Raw genomic sequence first — 21,447 nt, forward strand, 5'->3', positions numbered from 1 at the left:
CTCAAAGGCCGAGTCTAGAGCTGGCCGTGCCTGTGCACCTGGACACACTATCTGCTGATGCCCCGGACGCCTCAGCCAGGCCTGCACCCAAGCCTCCACCCTTTGGAGTAGGACACTCTGCAGGGGCAAAAGCCATGAATCTAAAACTGGCCAATACAGAGAATTTACGATTTCTCTCCAAGCCCAATGAGAAAAGAAAAATATACCACAGTGGCTAAGAGGCCTGATTTATATTCTACTTTAGTATCTCTTCCAAGGAGATGGAGGATACATTTTCATCAAATATCATCATTTACAGCTTGTAAAGGGGGGGGCAAACTGCTCGGTGATGACCACCTGGGCGGCAGATGACGTTGGAGCTAGCTCCTCTAGCCGCCAGCCCAAGGCAGGCGGCCAGAACTGACTTCTCCACCGTGAATTATCCCCCAGGCCGGAGTGGCGGTCCCACGCGGCCCGGGGTTTCGCAGCTGTGTCGCCTAGGGTGAGGGACACAGAGCAAGACCATTGCCAGAGTGCGGTTGGGGCGGCAAGGGTGCACTCACGGGCCCAGACAGCAGCGGGCGATGCCGTAGCATCAGAGGCCAACCTAGGCTGTGCTTCCGATGACCGCCCCCAACCCCTCCCAGCCCCACACTTCGGTTTTTGAAAACCTCCAAGTCGAGGGTGAGGAAATTCTGCTTAAGCTCTTCTGGGGGCTCCATTCCCTGGTGTCCCTTCCCTAGTCCGAGTACCACAGACTAAACAACCCAAGGTCTAGGGCCCCAGAGGGAACTTCGTCTTCCCGGTGTTCACGCAGGGAGAAGGCATGAGTGGGAACTGCGCCAGCACAAGTGTGGGTTCATCCTGCATCTAGTAAATACCGGATGGAGGCGTGAGGCTAGGTGCTGAGGTACAGCAATAAACAGGACCGACCGGCTCTCCACGGGAGGGGTCTTCTCCATTCAGAAGACGGCAGCCGGGTACCCAGATAGGTCATCCAGGTAAAGAACTGCAGAGAAAATAAATCAGGCTAATGAGATGGAGGAAGGAGGGGTGAATCAGGAAAGGCCTCTCGGAGGAGGTGGCATGCAGACTGAGGCCTGCGCAGGAGGAGGAGGCAGGCACACATCCAATGAGGACGCCCTAAAGCAGGAGAGAGGCCGGTGACTTGGAGGAGTGGTTCTCAAAGCATAGTCTGGGGAACCCTGGGGGCCTTCCAGGGTCAGAGCTACTCACATAAAAATAGTAAGACAGCGTTTTCCTTTTACATTCACTCTCCCAGGAGCATATGGGGGACCTTTCCAGAGGCACAAAACGTACGCTATGACAACAGACTGAAAGCAGAAGCAGACGCAGGAGTCCAGCTGCCTTCTATTAAGCCAGATATTACAGAGATTTGCAAAAATATAAAACATGAGGTTTTGTGTTTTGGGTTTATTTTGCTTTTTGTTTTTTGCTTTGGAAAACAGTCATTGTTCATTAAAAACTGTTATTTATATTTACGTGTGATGTGTGAGGAGTTTGTTTTTATTTAAAAAAAAATACGTGAGTGAAGTATTTCTGTTTTAATTTGTACTACCTGAAATACTAATAAATATAATCGATATAAGCTATACCTCTTTGGGATCCTTGGTACTTTTTTCAAGGATCTAAAGGGGATCCCAAGGCCAGAACTTTGAGAAGCCATGAGCCCCAGCTGGTACAGCTGGGGTATGGGACGGAAGGAAGGGGGGGGGGGCTGCTTCTGAGAGGACAGCTGGGGCCAATCTCACAGCAACCACACAAGACCAGAGTGAGAGCTTCGGATCGTATTCCAAGTGCAACAGGAAGCTGCTAGAGAGTTGGAGGAAGGGGCACGGTGTGATCTATGTTCTGGAAAGATCTCTCTGGCCAAAAGGGAAGAGGTGAGGCTGGATATCCAAGCCCACCGCAGACAGTCCTGCACGATCGCAGGCGAGGGCGGCTGTGGGGCAGGCCACTGAGACCGTAGGTGGTGAGGAAGGGCGGGGCGGGGAAGAGCTCCCCTCCCTCCGTCTGAGTCATGCTGAGGCTCACGGCACGGATTTCACTTGCTCTTTAGGTCCCATCTCCGACACAGGCCAATGCGGGAAGGCAGCAAGGCCTCTCTCCCCAAGGGTCCAGAGCAGTCGCCCTTGGGGGCACATGAGGGTGAATGTCCCACTCCCTACCTCGCACCACACCCGGCACCTGAGCAGCACTTCCAGGGGCTGCCAGGGGCGAGAGACAGGGAAGGGGCAGGCGGCCAGCTTCGGCGACTACCTTTGCCCTGCCACAGTCTCCAATGGCTCAACCTCAAATTCCCAACCCTGGGGCCCAGCGACAGGATGGAGGCATTCCAGCCATGCCGGACCCCCTGCCAGGCAGGCCTAGGCCGTGGCAGACAGGACCGTACCCCCAGCACTGGATGAGCTCACTTCTCCCCCGGAGCCCAGGCAGGGTGGGAGAAGTTAGCAATCGGGCATTGTAAAGCCTTCTGCAAACAGAGACACGATTATGCAGATGCCGAAGAATGTGACATTTGGCTCTATTTATTTATTTACATTTGCCTCGTTCCAAAAAGGATGGAACGGAAACAAGGCGCGTGGTCTTTCTCCTTAACCCGTTCACTCCCGGGATGAAATCCGAATGACCCTAAGGAAATAATTTCTTAATAAATGTTATATGTCAGGGGGCCTGGGTGGCTCAGTGGGTTAAAGCCTCTGCCTTCAGCTCAGATCATGATCCCAGGGTCCTGGGCTCGAGCCCCACATCGGGCTCTCTGCTCAGCGGGGAGCCTGCTTCCCCCTCTCTCTCTCTGCCTGCCTCTCTGCCTACTTATGATCTGTCAAATAAATAAATAAAATCTTTAGAAATAAATATTATATGTCAGTTATAGCTCAATGACAAAAAAATCACAAGGCAGTGCTTATAGAAATGTTACAATAAATTATAACTGCATAGAAAAAAAAGAATGAATGAAAGAAGAAGGAATGATTTCTTACCAAGCCAATCTGTGTTTAACCCAGACTCACGGCCATCATTTATATTTACTTAACAACCATCTCTACAGAATGTGAAAAAGCCTTGACACTTTTTAACAAAGAATCCTCCAGAGGCTCTGTCAGTTAAGCATCCGACTCTTGGTTTTGTTTCAGGTCATGATCTTGTGAGATCGAGCCCCGTGTCGGGCTCTGCGCTCAGTGCAGAGTCTGCTTGAGATTCTCTTCTCCCTCTCCCTCTGCCCCTCCCCACCCTTCAAATAAATAAATAAATAAATAAATAAATCTTAAAAAAAAAAAAAAATTGTCCAGGTCCTGAAGGAGGCAGAAATCATCTCACATTTCATAGCTGAAAACAGAGGTGGGGACACAGTGGGTCTTACAGACTAAGACTGGTTTTAAGGATGAAAAGAGTCACAGGCAGTGGGTGACGGCGTGAACTGGTACATTTTTCCAGAGCGCATGTTGGGACTACATATGTCAGGAAGAAAAGCCTCCCTTTTGACTGAGCCAAGCCACTGCTGAGAATTTATCCCCCTGAGACTCAGGATCTGCAATGGTTACACCAAGGCATCTTAAGGATGTTCTCTACAATACCGGAAGAGCAAAACACGGGGAATGACCCAAACATCCATCGACACAACACAATATAAAAGATTTTTCTGGTCCAGCCATACCATCAAATACCATACAAGAGTTAATTATTAATTAACGTGAAGTCAATCTATAATGCACTGACATATAACACCAAATTAAGTAAAAAAAAAAAAAACGCAAGGTGCAGAATTACACATATGGTACGACCCTATGTGCAAAAACAGATAAGAAAATACATAAAGGGCATAAAATGAACACTTCTAAAATAAGCAAGAAACCGTTTACAGTGATTCCTTCTGGGGCAAAGGTGACTCATGTCTCATTTTATCATGTCCTGTTTGGGTTTTTAAAAAAATATCATATATACTTACAGTATATATATTTCTAAACTACATTAATGAAATCAAAGAACGAAGAAAGGATCAGTCACGGAGTGGAGGGAGAAGGATCCTGATTTTGGACAGGTCCTTAACGGCGGCACTTTAAATCAACAGCTGTTCTTTAATTGATAACTGCTTTCAGACACATTTTGCAACTTATCAATTGAAGTTCGAAACCCTAAACGCTGGCAGGGGACAGCCTGGCCAACTTTCGGAAGTTCTGTAATCAAGCGCAAGGTTCTCTTTTGAGGGATCGGTGTGCACGTGGATTTACTTAAGGCGGACACACCAGCCCAGGAAGGGGAGAGCCCCCCGGCCCTTCTGGAGAAGCAAGCTGCCTTTGAACTTTCTCTTCATGTTTCTCTTTTTGGGAGGGAGGTGGTTTCAAGATGAGCTTGAGAGAGAGTGGGAAGAAGAGCTCCGAGATGGGAGACCGTGTCACGGCCTGTGGGGAGCTCTCCCTTCTTCAGGGGCCCTAAGAGGAAGCATGCATGTCATCTCTCTAGTCATCCCACACGGAGAAGGAAACTACTCCCCCACAACCTCATTACTAGCAATCTAAGTATTTCCAAGAAATTTCCAAGAAACTTCTTAGTCTTAGTTCTGAGAAGTTCTTCCACATCCCCAGAAAATCTCTGGAAAACCAAACCCAGGTGGCAGAATACCAAAGAGAAAGCCAAGGTTTATTTCTAGGGCTCATGTTTCGACGAATTCTAAGAAATGTGTGCTTCCAGCCGACCGGACTCCACGGTGGGGGGAAAGGGAAGCTTGCTTGCGCAGGCTCCTGGGACAGCAAGCCCGGACCCCCAGGAGGGGATGAGAGGCGGCGCGGGCTGGGGGCGGCTTACCTGGCACCTTGTCCACCGACGCGAACACAGAGCGCTGCACCGTGGGGTCGCTGCTGCCCCGGCGGCACTGGTCGTAGAAACGGAAAGGCAGGTGCTGGGTGGAAGAGGAGGAGCCAAGTCTAAACCCCAGGACTTCGGTCGTCGGCTGGATCGGGAGGTCCAGGAGGGCTATGTTCAAACAACACCGTGGTTCATGCTCATCGCGCGGGCTGGGGGAGAAGGTGACGGGGCTCTGGACGGGGCGGGCCGCGGCTGGAGGGGCGGCGGTTCTGCCGGGCGCATCACTTGGATGGTGCCACGCGGGGAGCCGGCAGCCTCGAGCCGGGGAGGGCAGTGTGACCCCAGAGGTCACGCCGGAGCTCAAAACGCAGCCGGCGCCTAGCAAGGGTTTCGGACACGGATGCTGGCCAGTCTCCACTTTGGACATTTGGCTTCCGCACGTGAAAGACCCTTGCCAGGCTTCGCCGCGAGGGTCATTTCAGACCCCAGAACAAATGGGGCCAATTCTGCCCCGAAAGTTCCCGTGCGTACGTGCGCGTGGGGCAGCGTGTTGAGGGCGAACCTGTCCGCGTGTGTGCGCACGCGTGTTTATGAGCCTGTGTGTGTCTGTCACAGTTGCTGTTCTCCCTTCCGGAAACAAGTCTCATGATAGAGCAATTTGGAGGGGCTTTTTAAAATCAATTTAAGGAATACCCAAGGCGTTACTTCGAACAGCCACTTTGCGGCATAATTCTCAATTTTCAAATGAAATATTTAGCCTTCGTGCCAGCGGTGAGAAATTGCTTTACATTAACAACAATGACAACAACAACAGCATCCACAAAAAACATTCCGAAAATAAATCCTCCGAGAAAGGACTGAATGATTTAAGTCACTTTGCACATTACAAAATGCTTCTGTAATGATTTCATAGGCCAAGTTTCCGCTCAGTGAGAAATGAAACAGGGACCGCCTGGGACGCAGGCCTGGGCAAACCAACAGGGCACGCGCAGTCAGTAACCCAACCCCTGACGTCCAGAGACCCGGCCCGCCAAATGTTTATTTTTCGGCGATCCCTTTAGAAGGCGCCCTTCCTCCCCAAGTGGGCTGGAAGTCCTCCCGGGGAGTACACCAGAATGACCGTTGGTGCTTGGTGTCTGGAGGACGACTATTTAGAATCTGAGAAGCTAATAGCCAGCCTTGCCCCCGGGGAATGCCGCGCTGTCAGCCCTGATGAATGGAATGCCCTCTTTTTAGGGCCCTGATTTCTAAGAAAGCGCGGGCCTTCCTGCAAGGGGCAGCGTTAGGCCTCCTTGCAAATTCACCGCAGTGCCTATGACGCGTACACCAACTTCCGAGTTTAGTGCTGGGTCATTGTGGCCCCCTTCGCCAAGCAGGGCTGCCTCTCACGACAGCTGGAGGGAGAGGGGGAAGAGGCGAGCTCTAAAGTCAGAAGTTCTGCATTTGGGTTCTGCCAACTAGCTGCTTGTGTGACTTTGGGGGGAGTCACCGAGCCTCAGTTTACTCTTTTGAGCAGTGGGCAGAACAGCCCCAACTGATCTTAAGGGTTAAGGATCACAGGTGGATGTGGAATGTCCCAGCGTTTTTAAGTATAAGCCAGAAGACTCCTGTGTGCGGGACACCCACACAGATACCCGGCCGCTCGTGGCCTCCTGCTTGGTTAGGGAGGATTCCCCTTCTCTTCCATGGAGCCCTAGAAGCTCTCTAGGAATCAGACACCTGGGGGATGGGGAATTCTGAGCAGATTCTCTGTCCTTTCACCAGAACACAATGAGCTCCTAGACCCCAGGCAACCTCTCCTGGGGGTCAGCGTGAGAGCCCGAGGGCTCCAAGGACAGCCGCCAGGGCTGGCCAGCACTCACCGGCTATCCTCTGCATCTTCATGCGCCTTGCCTGGATGCGGCCCTTGGCCAGGCGCTGCTTAGCGATGATGCAGCGGATGTGGTCCGAGAACACAAAGGTAGCCTGGAGGATCGGGAAGGGCTTGGAGTGGGGGCTGGATGCAGGCTTGTGGATGGTGATGTTCAAGGCGCGGCTGTCATCCTCCACGCCCGTCACCTGCATGTCCTACGGAAGGGGCCAGACAAAGGGCATTCGTGAGGTTTGGCAGGAGGGCAGCAGCTCAGAAGCTGTGGGGTCAGCATCGCGTCAAGAAAGGGGTTCCCCAAATTCAACTAGGTTTTTGCCCTCAAGGGGCAGCCTCCCAAGTCGGAGTCAAGGACAGGCACCCACCAGACCAGGACGTGTGGAGAGGACACATCAAGGGAGCCCGTGCTGGGTGTGGGGGCTGGGACCCTACCGATGAGGACCCGAGTAAGCTAGTGAATAAATGGGGGCCCCAGCTTCATCAAGGGGCCACAGGGATTCAAATGGTCAGACTCCAACAGTTCTGACTTCTGAGAAACAACAGATAACTAGCCAAAAATGCCTATGGCCATCTGACCTCATCTTAGATCTATTCACCCATCCACTGACTGGCTTCTTCCTGGCTTCTCTTAAGAAGGGGGCATCTCTGGCACCCATTTGTGTGTGGCTGAAGAATTTCTGGTCCCTAAAGGAAAACGCTAGCCCCAGGAAAGGGACTGGGAGGGCCCTTGCGGCAGGCATGCGAAGAAAGCTGCACTTGAAAGGCATGGAAGAAAACTTCACACACAGCAACTGTGCTACGGACGGATCCCCTTGCAAACCCCAGAGTGGATTCCGTGTAAAGAGTCTGCTTCCCACCAGAGCTGGAGGCGACACAGGATGAAGGCAGGAGACAGGAAGCAGGTGCGGAAGTCAGAGGCGCTACGGGAGCTGGGGAAAATGCTAAGAAGGCTCCCAAGTGAGATGGTTGCTGTCTGTAGGCATGAAGTCTGACACGGGCTCTTTGGAAAGAAAATCTGCCTTGGAATGTGGCGGTGGGGATTAGATGAGATGTTACACACTGAAAGCGGAGAACCTGGCACACAGTAATGCGCCTGACAAATAAATAGTAACTACTGGAAGGCGACCAAAAGGAAAGGTTTATGTGCCTTTCATTGTCTGATGGAGGACATGTATTAATCCTTCGAGGGAGAAAAACACTTTCCTGACACTAAATTCTACAGGAAATTGATCCTAAGTCTAGATAAATAAGAAGCACTAAGTCATCTAATGGACAGCCTCTTACACGGGAGTCTTTTTTTTAAATGAAACATTCTTCATAGAGTTTCTCACATCACCCTCTGCAAAAGACATTTTTTATATGGAAAGATCTGGAAAAAGAGGAGGTTCCAATAGCATGTTCAAATACGTGGGTGGCTCCCTAAGAGAGTGGGATGTTGCCTGTGGATCACACCACGCAGGGCTAGACGTTGGGCAGGCCTGAGCAAGACCCTGCCGGCGACCAGAGGCTGCCCAGAAAGGAAATGGGCTGCCTCGCAGCCAGGCACGCCTCAGGCCAGGGAGAGCCAGCTGGGTGCTCCGGGAGTGGGGGTTCTAACCGGGGACAGGAGCTGGAAGACTGTCTTCAGGACTCCTGGTTCTTCGCTCCCTTCAGTCAATGAGCTAGCATCAGTCACCCAGCAGACAGACACACATTAAGAAAACCCAAGTCCCAACTTGGTGTTTTGGCATTTTAGAGCTCATCTCTGCTACAAAGGGAGAGAGGGCCAGGGGACTCTTGTGCATTGCCGGTGACGACAACCACTTGAGAGAGGGATTTGGCAGCATCTATGAACAGTGCAAACAGGCACACCCCAACTTCTTAAGAGCCGCCGAGGGAAACCCTGGCTCGAGAAGGAAGGATGGTTCTGTTCACGGTGGACCGTTTGTAGAGGTAAAAAAGCTGGCTGACGTCATTATGCCTTGTGGGGTCATGCAGCAGTTCAAAGAATACTAGGGAGTTTGCGTATAGTAAGACGGTTAGCTCTAAGAAAGACATAGATTGAATAAAAAAGAAACTTTAGAATGCGTTCCATGTGACACTACAAAACACACACACACACATCCTCTCAAGTATGTGTGCACCATGTTTATAAACAGTAAGTGTAGTTGTATTTATATGTGCATTTGGGGGAGCACAAGCTCTGGAAGGACCATAGCGACCATGCAGGAGAAAGTTTAAAGAACTGAGGGTTGGGTCAAAGAATACTTGACCCTTATCTGTGCAGTATTTCAACTTTTTTTTTTCAATGACGGTCTGTTCACATATTCCTTGTATCCTCAGAAATTAGTTTGGTTTAGAGCTGACCAAGAAGAGCTTCCAGAGTCCTTGGACGTCATACCTGCAGGAGGCCGGCGAACTTGACCACTCCCCAGCCAAGCCTGGACACGTCGGGTTCCACCAGGCTCATCTGGTAAATATCGACAGCCAGGAAGCGCTGGACCATGCCGCCGTCCTTGGTGATCACCGTGCACGCAATCAGGTCGCTGTTGTCTGGGGGCAGGGAGAGGGAGAACAAAATGAGGTGCTGTCTGGTGGCCCAGCCTGACGGAGACGGGCTAGAGGGCGGACCTGCGGTCTGGTGGGCAGCACAGTCTGGTCAGCGCTTGGGTCTGGGGTTACACACTGCGAGGACTGAGTCCCCCGCCCCCGAGTCATACTGGACAACTTTTTTTTTTTTTTTTTAACCTTTCTGGGTTTCACATTCCTCATCTGGTAAATGGGATAATGCCTACCCCTTTCAAGGTGCCAACTGAAGGAAGTACATACAGCAATTAGTACAACGTTTACTAAACACAAGGCGCTCAAACTATAGCTAAAAACAATAACCAAGAATCTGTGTAACATTTCAGTGCTTCCTTGCAGACCAATGACGGTGGACGGCTGCGATGGTGTTTGCCTAAATTAAGTGGAGACAGGAAAACAAGAGTCCCCCCCGTTTGGTTACAGAACCATCAAGCTTTCAGTCTGGTGTCTGGCAACTTAGAGCCGAGCTTCGCGCTATATGGTGTGTGATCTCGGGCAAGGTCCCCATGAACCACAGTATTCCGTCTGTAACATGGGAACAATCTCCCTTCTCTTGAGATCTTTGGTGCTTTAAAAGAGAACAGATCAGTAAAGCATTTAACATCGAATCCTTACTGTATTCCGGGCCCCTTCTCTTACTTGGAAATTACCCCCAATTCGATATCTAATTTAGTGCCTATCCTTGATGGCTTTGACATCACCAGAGGAACACAGGACCATGTCATCTATGGCCTGCTTTGTATTTGCTCCAATGGAATCCTTTGCCTCAATGTTTAAAAAAAGAAAAGAAAAAAGGCCAAAACAGGAAACAACCTAAATGTCCCCAAATAGGGGAAAATGTTATGATTTTTTCCCCCATCACATGCAAACTTATATGCCCACTTAAAAATTATCTTTAACCAAAAAAAAAAAAAAAATTATGTTTAACCAAACTGTGAACAGTGGTTGTCTAGGGAGAGGGAAGTGAGACTTGACAGTGGGAGTACAGGTATGGGGCGGGGGGTGTCGGTGGGAGAACGTAAATGTTTGTACCATATACCACTGTACTCCTCGAAATTATTTTTAAATGAGGAGGTACTCAAGACGTACTTTTGAAGTACTTATTAAAAACCAGGGGCGCCTGGCTGGCTCAGTCCATGATGCATGTGACTCTTGATCTCAGGGTTTCCAAGCCCCATGCTGGGTATGGAGATTACTTAAAAGCAAAATCTTCTAGGGGCTCCTGGGTGGCTCAGTGGGTTAAAGCCTCTGCTTTCGGCTCAGGTCATGATATCAGGGTCCTGGGATCAAGCCCCGCATCGGGCTCTCTGCTCAGCAGGGACCCTGCTTCCCCCTCTCTCTCTACCTGCCTCTCTGCCTACTTGTGATCTCTGTCTGTCAAGTAAATAAATAAAATCTTAAAAAAAAAAAGGAAAGTAAAATCTTTTAGGGGCACCTGGGTGGTTCAGTCAGCTAAACAGCCGACTCTTGATTTCGGCTCAGGTCATGATCTCGGGGTCCTGGGATCGAGCCCCATGTTGGGCTCCGTGCTCAGCAGGGAGTCTGCTTAGATTTTTCTCCCTGCCCCTCCCCACTCGAGTGCGTTCTCTCTCCTTCTCTAAAATAAATAAATCTTGGGGCGCCTGGGTGGCTCAGTGGGTTGGAGCCTCTGCCTTCGGCTCAGGTCATGATCTCAGGGTCCTGGGATCAAGCCCCACATCGTGCTCTCTGCTCTGCAGGGAGCCTGCTTCCTCCTCTTTCTCTGCCTGCCTCTCTGCCTACTTGTGATCTCTCTCTCTGTCAAATAAATAAATAAAAATTAAAAATAAATAAATAAATCTTAAAAAACACAAGTACCTGTTAAAAACCCAAGTTGAAAAAATCCTATTTACAAATAATTGCAATGATGTTGGAAAAGATCGCAGAATTTGAAATGAAGGATAAAAATTGTATTATTGTGGGTGCTTGAGTGGCTCAGTGGGTTAAGCCTCTGCCTTCAGCTCAGGTCATGATCAGGGTCCCAGGTTCGAGCCCCACATCGGGCTCTCTGCTCGGCAGGGAGCCTGCTTCCTCCTCTCTCTCTGCCAGCCTCTCTGCCTACTTGTTCTCTCTCTCTGTCAAACAAATAAGTAAAATCTTAAAAAAAATTGTATTATTGTGATCTTGCTATGTTAAAAAAACAAGTATCCCTGCAAAGCAAATGCAAGTGCAGAAAATAGAACTGAAACATGAGGACTTTGTGATTAGAAGAATGCTAGGTGAGCTTTTCTGGGAAGCAGCTTGAATGAGTCACAATTTATACACCCATTTTTAAGTGGACAGTTGGGAGCTTTGGCACATTCACAGCTGTGCATCACTGCCTTCCAGCTGTGGGACACCTGCGTCACCCCAAGGACTTCTCTCGACAGCATCGTAACCAAGTATGTGACTTAGATGTATTGGCGGTGGGTAGGTGGGAGAGGGGAGGGAAGGCAACACAGAGAGTAGAAATCCTGGCCCCAAACGTAGACGATGACAAACCTGGGCTCTGGTATTCCCCAAGGATTCCACCACTCCCCACCCCCATCCCGATTTCTACTTTTCCTTCAGACCTACAGAGGACAGGTAAGTCTCCTCTCAGCACCGTCTCCACAAATACAGCTCAGTTTAACAATCTGAAGGCTAATCTGCTTGGGACTGGAGCTTCATGGGGACGTCTTCTGGTGCACCCTCTGGGCTCTTAAGGGCTCCATCCTTCTGTGTGTTCTGCCTGGGGCCTGCCTGCCTAGGATGGCCAGCAGCCCCTTGGCAAACACCGGCACCGGGCAGGATTAACTCTCTGGGTGGTGTTTTCTCCTTATTCTGTGGCCAGAATCTTCCTCCCTTTCCCAACCGCGGACCTTCAAAGATTTCTAAAAATTATGTCATCCAGAATGTCCAGTGAGTGCCCTACTGGAAGACAGGTAGCCCTCTGTATTCAGAAGTGAAGACAGCCTCTTCACTCCTACTAGCATGTTCTCCGGGGCACGTGGTTTATTTTCTTTACTCAGAACTTAGCACATTTTCCTCAAGGACAAACTCTTACCTTTTTAAATAGAAAACAAAACCATAAAGGATGCTTTTTCTTCCCCTACCCCCCCACCGCCTTCACCTTCCCCTCTCTAAGCAGGACTCCTAGGATTTCTTCTCTTCCCCTTCACGAGAGATGGGCCCCCGAGGGTGTGACCGGGAAAGCAGGCAAGCCATGGGTGTAGGGGTCAATGTGCTTTGTAGGTAGGCAACCCCTCATCAAGCCCGAGGACCTTAAAGGCACCCGGGGGGGGGGGGGGGGGGGGGGGAGAGACACACGGACGGACCCATCCTCCATCACTAAGAACAAAAAAGGAAGGACAAAACCCCGAAGGGGAACAACTTTCAGAAATACAATTGAGACATCAAACATCAAACCCCCTTCAGGGATTTCAAAAGAAAACTAAAAGGCAAGCATCCCCAGGGAGCAGGACCTCAGCAGTGAGGGAGCCTCTGGCTTTTCAGAAGCTTTGGGGCATTTAGGGAAAAACAAAGGAGGCTTCCTCCTGGGAGACCAGGGAATGCTTGCGGGGATGGGGGTGGGGGGGTGCTCATCTGTGGGCCTCTTGATGTCATCTTGGAGAACTCCTTCCCCTCCCCACCTAGGGCTTTGGCTGCTCTCACGCTGGCTATGGACAGGAGCCCTGGGGACAGGGCTTCTGCTCTTCTCTGGATGGCCACGGTGTCTTGGGTGGAGGAGGACCCAAGGACGACCTACTGAACAGAACCCAGTCCTGCCCACAGAATAGTCCTATGCCTGGTCCCTTTATGCGGGAACCTGGATTTTGCTCTAAGACACAGGAAAGAGCCAGGCCAGTGTGGAGGTACCGGGAGGGACATGGGGACATGGGGAGGACTGTCAGGGTGTGTGACAGCCTCATGAGCCTCCCTGCCTGACCCCCAGGAGTGGCCTGTGGCCTGGACACTGGCGCCGCCCAGATCCCACTGCCCATTCCAACCCACTGGGGCCCTCCCTCACCAACTTCAGTTCCAAAGGGGTAGGGCCTACGATTCTAGTTTAAAAATTCACAGCAAATAGCCAGAAAACAATATAGGACAATCTCCATGTGATCTCAGGGGCAGGGAAGAGTTTCTTTAAAAAAGAAGAATCAACATGTACCAAAAAATAAATATGAGACGGGGAAACGGATTACGTCAAAATTGAAACTTACAGAAAACAAATGACTTTACGGCCTCAGTGAAACAACTGGAAAATATCTCCAAGAGCCGGAAGATCTTGCAGCAAACGTGAAAGAAGGAGACAGCCAATGAACAGGCGACTCACAGACGAGAGAACGGAGACAGCCAATGAACAGGCGACTCACAGACGAGAGAACGGAGACAGCCAATGAACACACACCGAGGTGTTCAACCTCACAAGAAAACCAGGAAAAAATTTAAAGAAGATCTCAACCTCCTACCCATTGACTGGGAGAAAGAAAAGGCGTTGGTGAGGACACAGAGAAGCCGGCATTCTCAAACACTGCTAGCGGGAGAATAGGCTAACCGAGCCACGTTGAAGGGCACATTACCATTGTTTATTTAAACTGAAACTTTCACACCATATGACCTGGCAAGTCGTATGTTCCCAAGAAAAACAAACACGAGCGCCAAGAGGCATGAACAAGGATGTTGACAGCAGGATTTGGGTCTACAGTGACCCAAATCTCCCACAACAAGGGATAGCCTAAAAAAATGAAAAGTACATGTCCACTAAGTATACAACCAGCCAGAACAGGGAACGACTTAGATCTCTGGCTATTTCAACACTCAGGCGAAGCCCCGAGAACACACGGCGGAGTGTAAAAAGCACGTTGCAATAGGACGAGTGCAGTAGAATGCAATCTGGGTGAATTCAAGCCTCACAGACCAGGCGGTCTGGTTTCCATGGGCTCCTACATGTGGGTGTAAAAGAGAAAGTTAAGAAAATGCCTGGCAGGGTACACAGCGATGGCCTTTTTGGAAGGGATGAGGTGGGATGGGTGGGGGGGGGGGGTCATGGTCATGAGTTTAAATGCAATGTTCTGATTTTTCAAAGGAAAAGGATGTGTTATCTGTGTGCTTAAAATTCAACCAAGAGAAAAGTGAATCTCTTTCCACATTCCTGCACAAAGGGCCTCGGGTCCTTTGGGGCCCTGGCTGAGCTGTAGGCTAGCCGGCTCTGCCTGATCTGGAAGGGGTGACTATCATCACGAACGGGGCCATGGCGGGAAGCTGGGTCTCTCCAATAGCACCTCTTGGTACACAGGCGTGCACATTTCCAAGCCGGCCAGACGTGTGTGAGCGGAAGAGCTCTTGCCATCGGGTGCTGGGGTCCTGGAAACATGGTGGGCCTCTGTGATTGCCTGGACCAACGGAGTACACATCAATGTGATCCTTCGTAGCTTCCGAGGCAAAGTCACCAAATGCTTGGCACCAGCCTGCCCACCCTGCCGTACGAAGTCCAAGGAGCCATGGAGACACATGCAGGGACAAAGCAAGCCCTCAGGCCCAACCTGCCAGCCCCCAGTTGAAACCACGCGGAGCAGACATAGGCCGCCAAGCCCCACCGGGCCAGTTAGAGATCTGTGAGCAAAATGAATGACTCTAGATGTTCTAAGGCACTACGTTTTGAGGTGGTTTGTTACTCAGCGATTGAGAATCGCAAACGCCGCTGTTGTGATTCACTGTACTTCGGTGCTGTACCCAGGTTCGCCTGTAGTGCTAGATTCTTCTAGATTCTTCCAGCACCACCACGGGCTATGCACCACGTCATGGAAACTAATCTGGAGAAAGAGCGCAGGGCTGGCCGTCTGGAATGCAGAAAAGGTTCTGCAGCGCTTCCGGGGATTCAGGGAAAGGAAAGGCAGCCGTTTTCCAACAACAGGTTAAGGCGTTGACAGAGAACAGGAGAGAAGGAACAAGCATGAAGGAGCCACCCTGACACGACGTGCAGACTTGGGAAAGCACCTTGGACTTGGCGCCGTGGGGCCTGGGTTTAAATTCCAGCTCCGGCCCTAACGATGATGGGACCCTAAAGCCACTCCCCTATCTGGGTCCCGGGTTCCTCCCTATGACACTGCACCTGGGCCCTGGTGGCGCCGTTGAGTGGATGGGAGAGAGGCCTGGAACCGTGCCACATGCAGTGCCCAGGGTGCGTCACGGACACAAGCTGTGTGGCCCTCACCAGCGGTGGCCGGAGCTTGACGGCACCCTAACTTTCTGGAGCCACGACTCTCTACTCAGGGCCCTTGTGCCCGGGGCAAAGTCGTGCTATCCGAATGCAGGCTCTAGCCCGAACAAGGCTCTTCAGAGGGAGAAAATGATTCATGGTTTTTGGGTGTTTCTCAGAAATCCTGTGGGGTCATACGGAGGTGAGCTACACAGGCGCGTGGCCTCTCCGAGGGGCCCCTGCCCTGATCCCTCATCCGTGATCATCCCACTCACCCCATCTCTTTCCACCGTATCTACGCAACTGACCGCCAACTGAGCCCCAATGCCCACCAGTCCCCAACATCCTGTCCACCCCTTTCTTCCAGGTTGAGTCAAGCTCTCTACCTAGACAGAAGGCCCTGGTGGGCAGGGCCCCAGCCGGTCTCTTCACTATTGTACCCCAGGAGGGTTCTGGGCAGCAGGAGGCACGGAAAAAGTATCGGTCGAAGAGCTGGAAGGACGCTAATGTCTTTTGCCCCCCCCCCCCCCCCCCCCCCCCCCCCCCGGTTGGAGAGACAGAGGACTTCCCGACCACTGTCATTTCAGCCCCAGGGCTGAGGCCTTCCTCCGCCGCTCCTTCTGACAGGCTATAGCTCATTACCGAGCGATAAATGGGGATGATTGACTTTTGCTGTGTTTAAATAATCCCTTCATAATAAAATATGGATGCCAATACTGTAATTTAAGTCTTGGCGTTGGTGGCTCCAAATGCATTTAGAAGCGAAGTCTTTATCCTTACAGTGGGATTTCTAGGCCAGCTGCATTTCCAGAGCTTTGAAATCCAATACTCTGGGCTTTAGGGTCAATTCTTGGACCACCACCACAGCTGGAGTTTAGATTAGCAACTCTGTAACACTACCGAGTCTCCCAGGCACCTGCTGTTAACCAGAGGTCAGGAAGGGTTTAGAAACAGGGAACACGGATTCCTTGAGAAGGGCAGGCCACCCTGGGATTCCTAGATACCCGTCCCATTGTCCGACTTCACAGCTGATAGGAGACCAGGATTCCTTTGTGCTTACACAGCACAGACAGCCACGCCACTGCTTTTGCCCGGAATGCGTGGTTCTGCTTCCTCTGTCGATCCAAGTGTGGGCTGGCTTTCTACTCCGGGAACAGCAGGTGTGCCTGAGGTTAGGGAAGGAGAACCCACACCGGCCCATGGGCCCTCGCATAGCTCGCTAAGACAGCAGGATCATGAACTCTCCCCGCAGCGGCTGGCTCTGTCCAGCGGGGATCTGGTGTCACAGCAGGCTTTGGTTCTCTGCAACCACATGCTGGAAGACTGTCGGGGCTGGCTTTTTGGATAAAGGAGCCTTGGGATAAGGGATCCCAGTTCTATGACTGCTGCCAGCACCCTAACAACCTATACGGAGCACTGCTCTATGCCCTGCGCCGAGCTCCCCGCGACACGTTCCCCGGATGCTGTGAGGTGGGATCACCTTACAGGACAGCAAGTACCATTCCAAGGGCACACGGCTGCTAAGGACATGGCGAGATAGGAAGCCAGAGTGCACATGTGACCTGAACAATGTGAGTGTAACCTGGGGTCTAGTTGTCTGGACGGTGCCCAAGAGAGGACTGAGCCTCGTCTCCCCTGAGAAGGGGGTGCGCCTGACCCCCTTCTGGCTCTTGAGGACGCAGGATGCCAGCAGACTCTGGCAGGAAAAGAGTCAAACAGCCCGAGATCTGAAAGAGGCCGGCCCCGGGGTTCTGATCTCACGGCGGTTGACTTGGCAAAGATGCCCGTGTGCTCTTGGACTATACTTGCCAGATTCCCCTGCACCGGGCACTTGGTGGCCCTGGCAGACCTAGGCCCTTCTCTAGCTTGGGGAAGAGCTGCTTCTCTTCCACCCCTGAGGGTTCCCCTTCCTGGCACAGAGGGAAGATTCAGGCTAGGTGTCCGTGCCTCCCTTCAGCTCTCTCTGGGAGCGGGAAAGAGGCAGAGCAAGGCGGGCCGAGCCCAGGGGCTCCTGGAACCTCCCGACTCATAGACAGATGGCAGCCCTTTGGAGCTGCCCAGCACTCTGGGAGTGGGCCTGCGTGAGACACAGAAGGGACTCTGGAGCAGTGAATAAAGCTTTGATGGTGGCTCCAGGGAAAGCCAGCCCTGAACGGCTCCCTAATGACAGAATGCAACCAAGGGGAGAGGCTGTTACTGGTCAGTAAGGCATGACTGGGAAGCAACTGATGACTCACTGGGCTCTGAGTGGCTCTCTGGGAGGTCTGGGGGCAGAGGCAGGCAGCGGCCTCGAGAGACAGTCCATCCGAGGCCCGGTGGGAAGGGGCGATCCATCTCCCGAATGTCACCACTCCATCAACATCCACTACCAAAACGACAATGATAGCTGTTCCGGGGCGAAAGAAAGTTGCTCACACAAGTTTCCTTGGGAGCCACCCCGAGCGCTTTGAAAAGGGGGTCTTGTCCTGGGGAGGCAGGAACCAGGCGCTGGTAAATCCTACAGATCCATCCAAGGACAGTGATCTTGTCAGCAACCCCAGCCCTCCTCGAGCCAGATGCGTGCCAGGGGGAGGACACTCCAGGCCCGGCCCGTGACGCTCTTTAGTCCGACCAGGAACGCGACTCAATTGCTCCCACTTAGGGTGTGAACAAGCACACTCAATTAGGTTGGCTGCTTCTCCTGACAGGCAGATCAATCCTTTGAAGAAAATTAAGTAACCATTTCTCCATCAACCCACGGACAGCTTATGGGTTTATTTGCTCCAAGTAGCAATCAATTACTCTGTCTTCTTTGAAGCTCCCTAAAGCTTTCCTTCCGAGCACAGCTTGGGGGCCGTTGTAAAGTGCGAGGTTTCCTGGATGGAGAGTAGGTCTTGGCACATTTCTACTGCCAGTCATAGGAGTGAGCTCCCTCCAAAGGGAGAGGAAAAAAAAATGTACTGGGACTGGTCTTTGGATTTGCAAAGGGGAAGAGTAATCAGGGACACAGATATTAGGACGTGTGCTAGAATCCGGTCGCCCAGGGAAACTGGGCCCTCGTGCTGGCTCCAGGACTTCTAGAAATCCTAGAATGGGCTCCTCTGCCATTTTGCAGGTGTGCTGACCCTGGGCACGAGACTTTGCTTCGCTTGTCTCATCTGTAGGCCAGGGTAACAGAATGACTTTATTTTTTTTTAAAGATTTTATTTATTTATTTGACAGACAGAGATCACAAGTAGGCAGAGAGGCAGGCAGAGAGAGAGGGGGAAGCAGGGTCCCTGCTGAGCAGAGAGCCCGATGCGGGGCTTGATCCCAGGACCCTGAGATCATGACCTGAGCCCAAGGCAGAGGCTTTAATCCACTGAGCCACCCAGGCACCCCACAGAATGATTTTATAGCTCCATTTTGTGCTATGCGAGTGGATGTGTTTCAGGAGAAGGGTAACTGATGCCTTGCAATTTACTTGACTTTGTTATGCATCAAAAAAAGAATAGAAAGTGTTGCTAGATGGAGTAGATACATGATAAAATGAGTGGAGGAAGATGTGAGCAGGAGAACGCTGCAGTTAGGTGGAGCAGAAGGCTGCTCGCTGTACAAATCTTTCAACTCGGTGGTACACCTGACTTCTTTCAAAATAAAATGTTGGTGGCGGCGGGGTGGGGGTGGGGCAAACGGACCTGTTCGAGTTGTCAGAAAAGTCCAACAAGCACACAGCAGAGCCCAGGACAGCAGGGGCCGGGCAGACAACGGCGCCTGGGATGCGATCATTCACTCTGCCCTCCTGCAGATCACACTCTGTGTGCTTACTCCAGGATCTCCTCGCTGCCCAAACCCACTGGGTTCCCGCATTTGAACAGCAGGGGGTTAACAGGAAGAGTTTGGACCGAGGGTTACCCATGGTGCTCTGTCTAGTGATTCTTTTTTTTTTTTTTTTAAGATTTTATTTATTTATTTGACAGACAGAGATCACAAGTAGGCAGAGAGGCAGACAGAGAGAGAGGAGGAAGCAGGCTCCCTGCAGAGCAGAGAGCCCGATGCGGGGCTCGATCCCAGGACCCTGGGATCATGACCTGAGCTGAAGGCAGAGGCTTTAACCCACTGAGCCACCCAGGCGCCCCCGTCTAGTGATTCTTAATCTTGCAGAATTTTAACACCACCCTGGGCATTCCAGGGCCAGCAAGGAGGCTATGTGGGTGCTGACTTGGTTCGTCTGGGTGGATAAAGGTCATGGTACGGGTCACGTGTTCGTTTGGCAGTTATTTGAGCAATGATGGGTCAGCGTCTTGGTGCCTGTCAGTGGCCAGCTGGAGGGAAGGTACTGGCGCTGTTTTCAGACAGGGAAGCCGATGGCTTAGGGAAGCCAGCCCTCTGTCTCAGGTGCCCACAGGCTAGGGACAGTGCTGGGAGTGGGCTCAGTGCCATCTGCTTCCAGAAGAGGGGTTTTCCATGGCTACTTCCTTTCTCTTGCTTGAAAAGCACATGCCATGCCTAGTAAAAGAATGTGACCTCTTTTCACAAAGTGGTCAAGAAAACCCATCACGTCTTCATGTCCCCCCACCCCTTGAGGATTTCAAGAGACTTTGTTCTTGGGAGAACAAAGAGTGAGAATTTGCTGTTTCTTGTTCCCTCCTGTCTAGACGTGTGTGCGGGGACAGAGCCCTGTGACTGCTACAGTCCCCATGAGGACCTTCTTGCCACCTGCCAAAGCTTTATTCCCCGTTCCTTCTTTGTACTACACAAAGTTCACAGGCGCACAGCTTGGCGAACACGAAATTACCAGAAGCAGAATCCCAGTGAGCAGCAATTCCAAGTACTGCATGGCCTATCGTCTTATCAAGTGACACGCAGACTGCCACCAGAGGCGCAGTGACCTGATCTTTCTGATGCCTTGGTGACCACACTTATCTCTACACCCGCTCTCCCCAGAATGCCACATTTGCATAGCACATTGCATAATTTCCTCTCTGAAAATGGCCCTGTTTAGCATGAGTAAATAAAGTTACCTAACTCTGAGGCAGCCGAATGGAATACTTGAGATTTCCAAGAAAAGATTTGAATACCAGAGGTCTTCACTATGCAAGGCAAGATAAACTAACACAGAATTGACTTCTGGCTTTCGGTATGGCTCCCTCTTTCCTGCTACTCAGCGGCCTGGCAGCTGATGAAGGAGCCCATGTGCCCCCACCCTGCACCCCCCTCCCCCAGCTGCCATGATTTCTCTGCTCTGGGCCCCTCCACAGGATGTGGTCAGGTTGACCTGGGCTCGAATCAGGGCTCTGCCTTTCCCTTCCTTCTGCTGTTCCCCCACCTGCCTCTTCACCCAGTATTTGGCGGGTAGCTACGAGGTACCTGGCACTGGGTTATATATCCCTGTGGAGTGATGAAGGAGGGAGACACGTGCCTGCTCTGGGTGACTTTCTGAGCCTCAGTTTTTCTCATCTGGAAAATGGGCTGACCAATTATTTCATAGGGATCCTGTAAGGACCACAGGAGATGAGGTACAGGAAAGTACCTGTGATTTTTCTCTATGAACCATTACATGAGTGTATCTTCCTCCTGCCAGACAGAAGGTTCTGAAGATAGGGACGAATATTCTCTTTCCCCTGATACTTCATCAGGAAAGCGTACAGCTCCCGGCCCATCGGATTCTCCCTCCTTAGGCTAGGGAGGGTCCTTCTGGCAGAAAACATGAGCCAGAATCCTTTCCCCAAGTACGAAAACCAGAGGGGAGGGGGTTATATTGTTAACGCTAGAGAAGGCATCTGGGGGACATCCGTGCACCGGCAGGCTGGCTAGACTTCAGCGAACTCTTCTGGTCAGTGGCTCTGAGCTTGACCTTCAGGGTCCTTCTCGGGTGCTGAATGTTCTCTCTTGCTAATATCCAACCCAGACCCCGGATCCAACCAGGCCAGTTGTGGAAGGACGAAAATGGCTTTGTGGATAGGACCATTTACACCCACTTTCCTCTTCACTGTCTTAGACTTTGCATTCGGACATTTCTGGGGCACTTTTCCTCCATGCTAGACCCTGTGCTTGACAAAGGGGGCCCCAGAGA

The 21,447-nt window shown here is 51.4% G+C and overlaps 1 protein-coding gene across 5 annotated transcripts in view; it reads right to left on the bottom strand.

Moving 5' to 3' along the window:
- Positions 1 to 21,447, bottom strand: part of CLEC16A (C-type lectin domain containing 16A) — a 204,891-nt gene that overhangs the window by 44,685 nt on the left and 138,759 nt on the right. For all 5 annotated transcript variants that reach the window (XM_045993100.1, XM_045993098.1, XM_045993099.1 and 2 more), the window contains 3 exons: positions 9,051 to 9,202; positions 6,666 to 6,870; positions 4,804 to 4,971 (listed from right to left, as the gene is read on the bottom strand). In XM_045993100.1, coding sequence (XP_045849056.1) covers positions 4,804 to 4,971; positions 6,666 to 6,870; positions 9,051 to 9,202 — 525 coding nt within the window. The remainder of the gene's footprint in view (positions 1 to 4,803; positions 4,972 to 6,665; positions 6,871 to 9,050; positions 9,203 to 21,447) is intronic.

Source organism: Meles meles, chromosome 21, assembly GCF_922984935.1.
Source record: "Meles meles chromosome 21, mMelMel3.1 paternal haplotype, whole genome shotgun sequence".
Lineage (NCBI taxonomy): Eukaryota > Metazoa > Chordata > Mammalia > Carnivora > Mustelidae > Meles > Meles meles.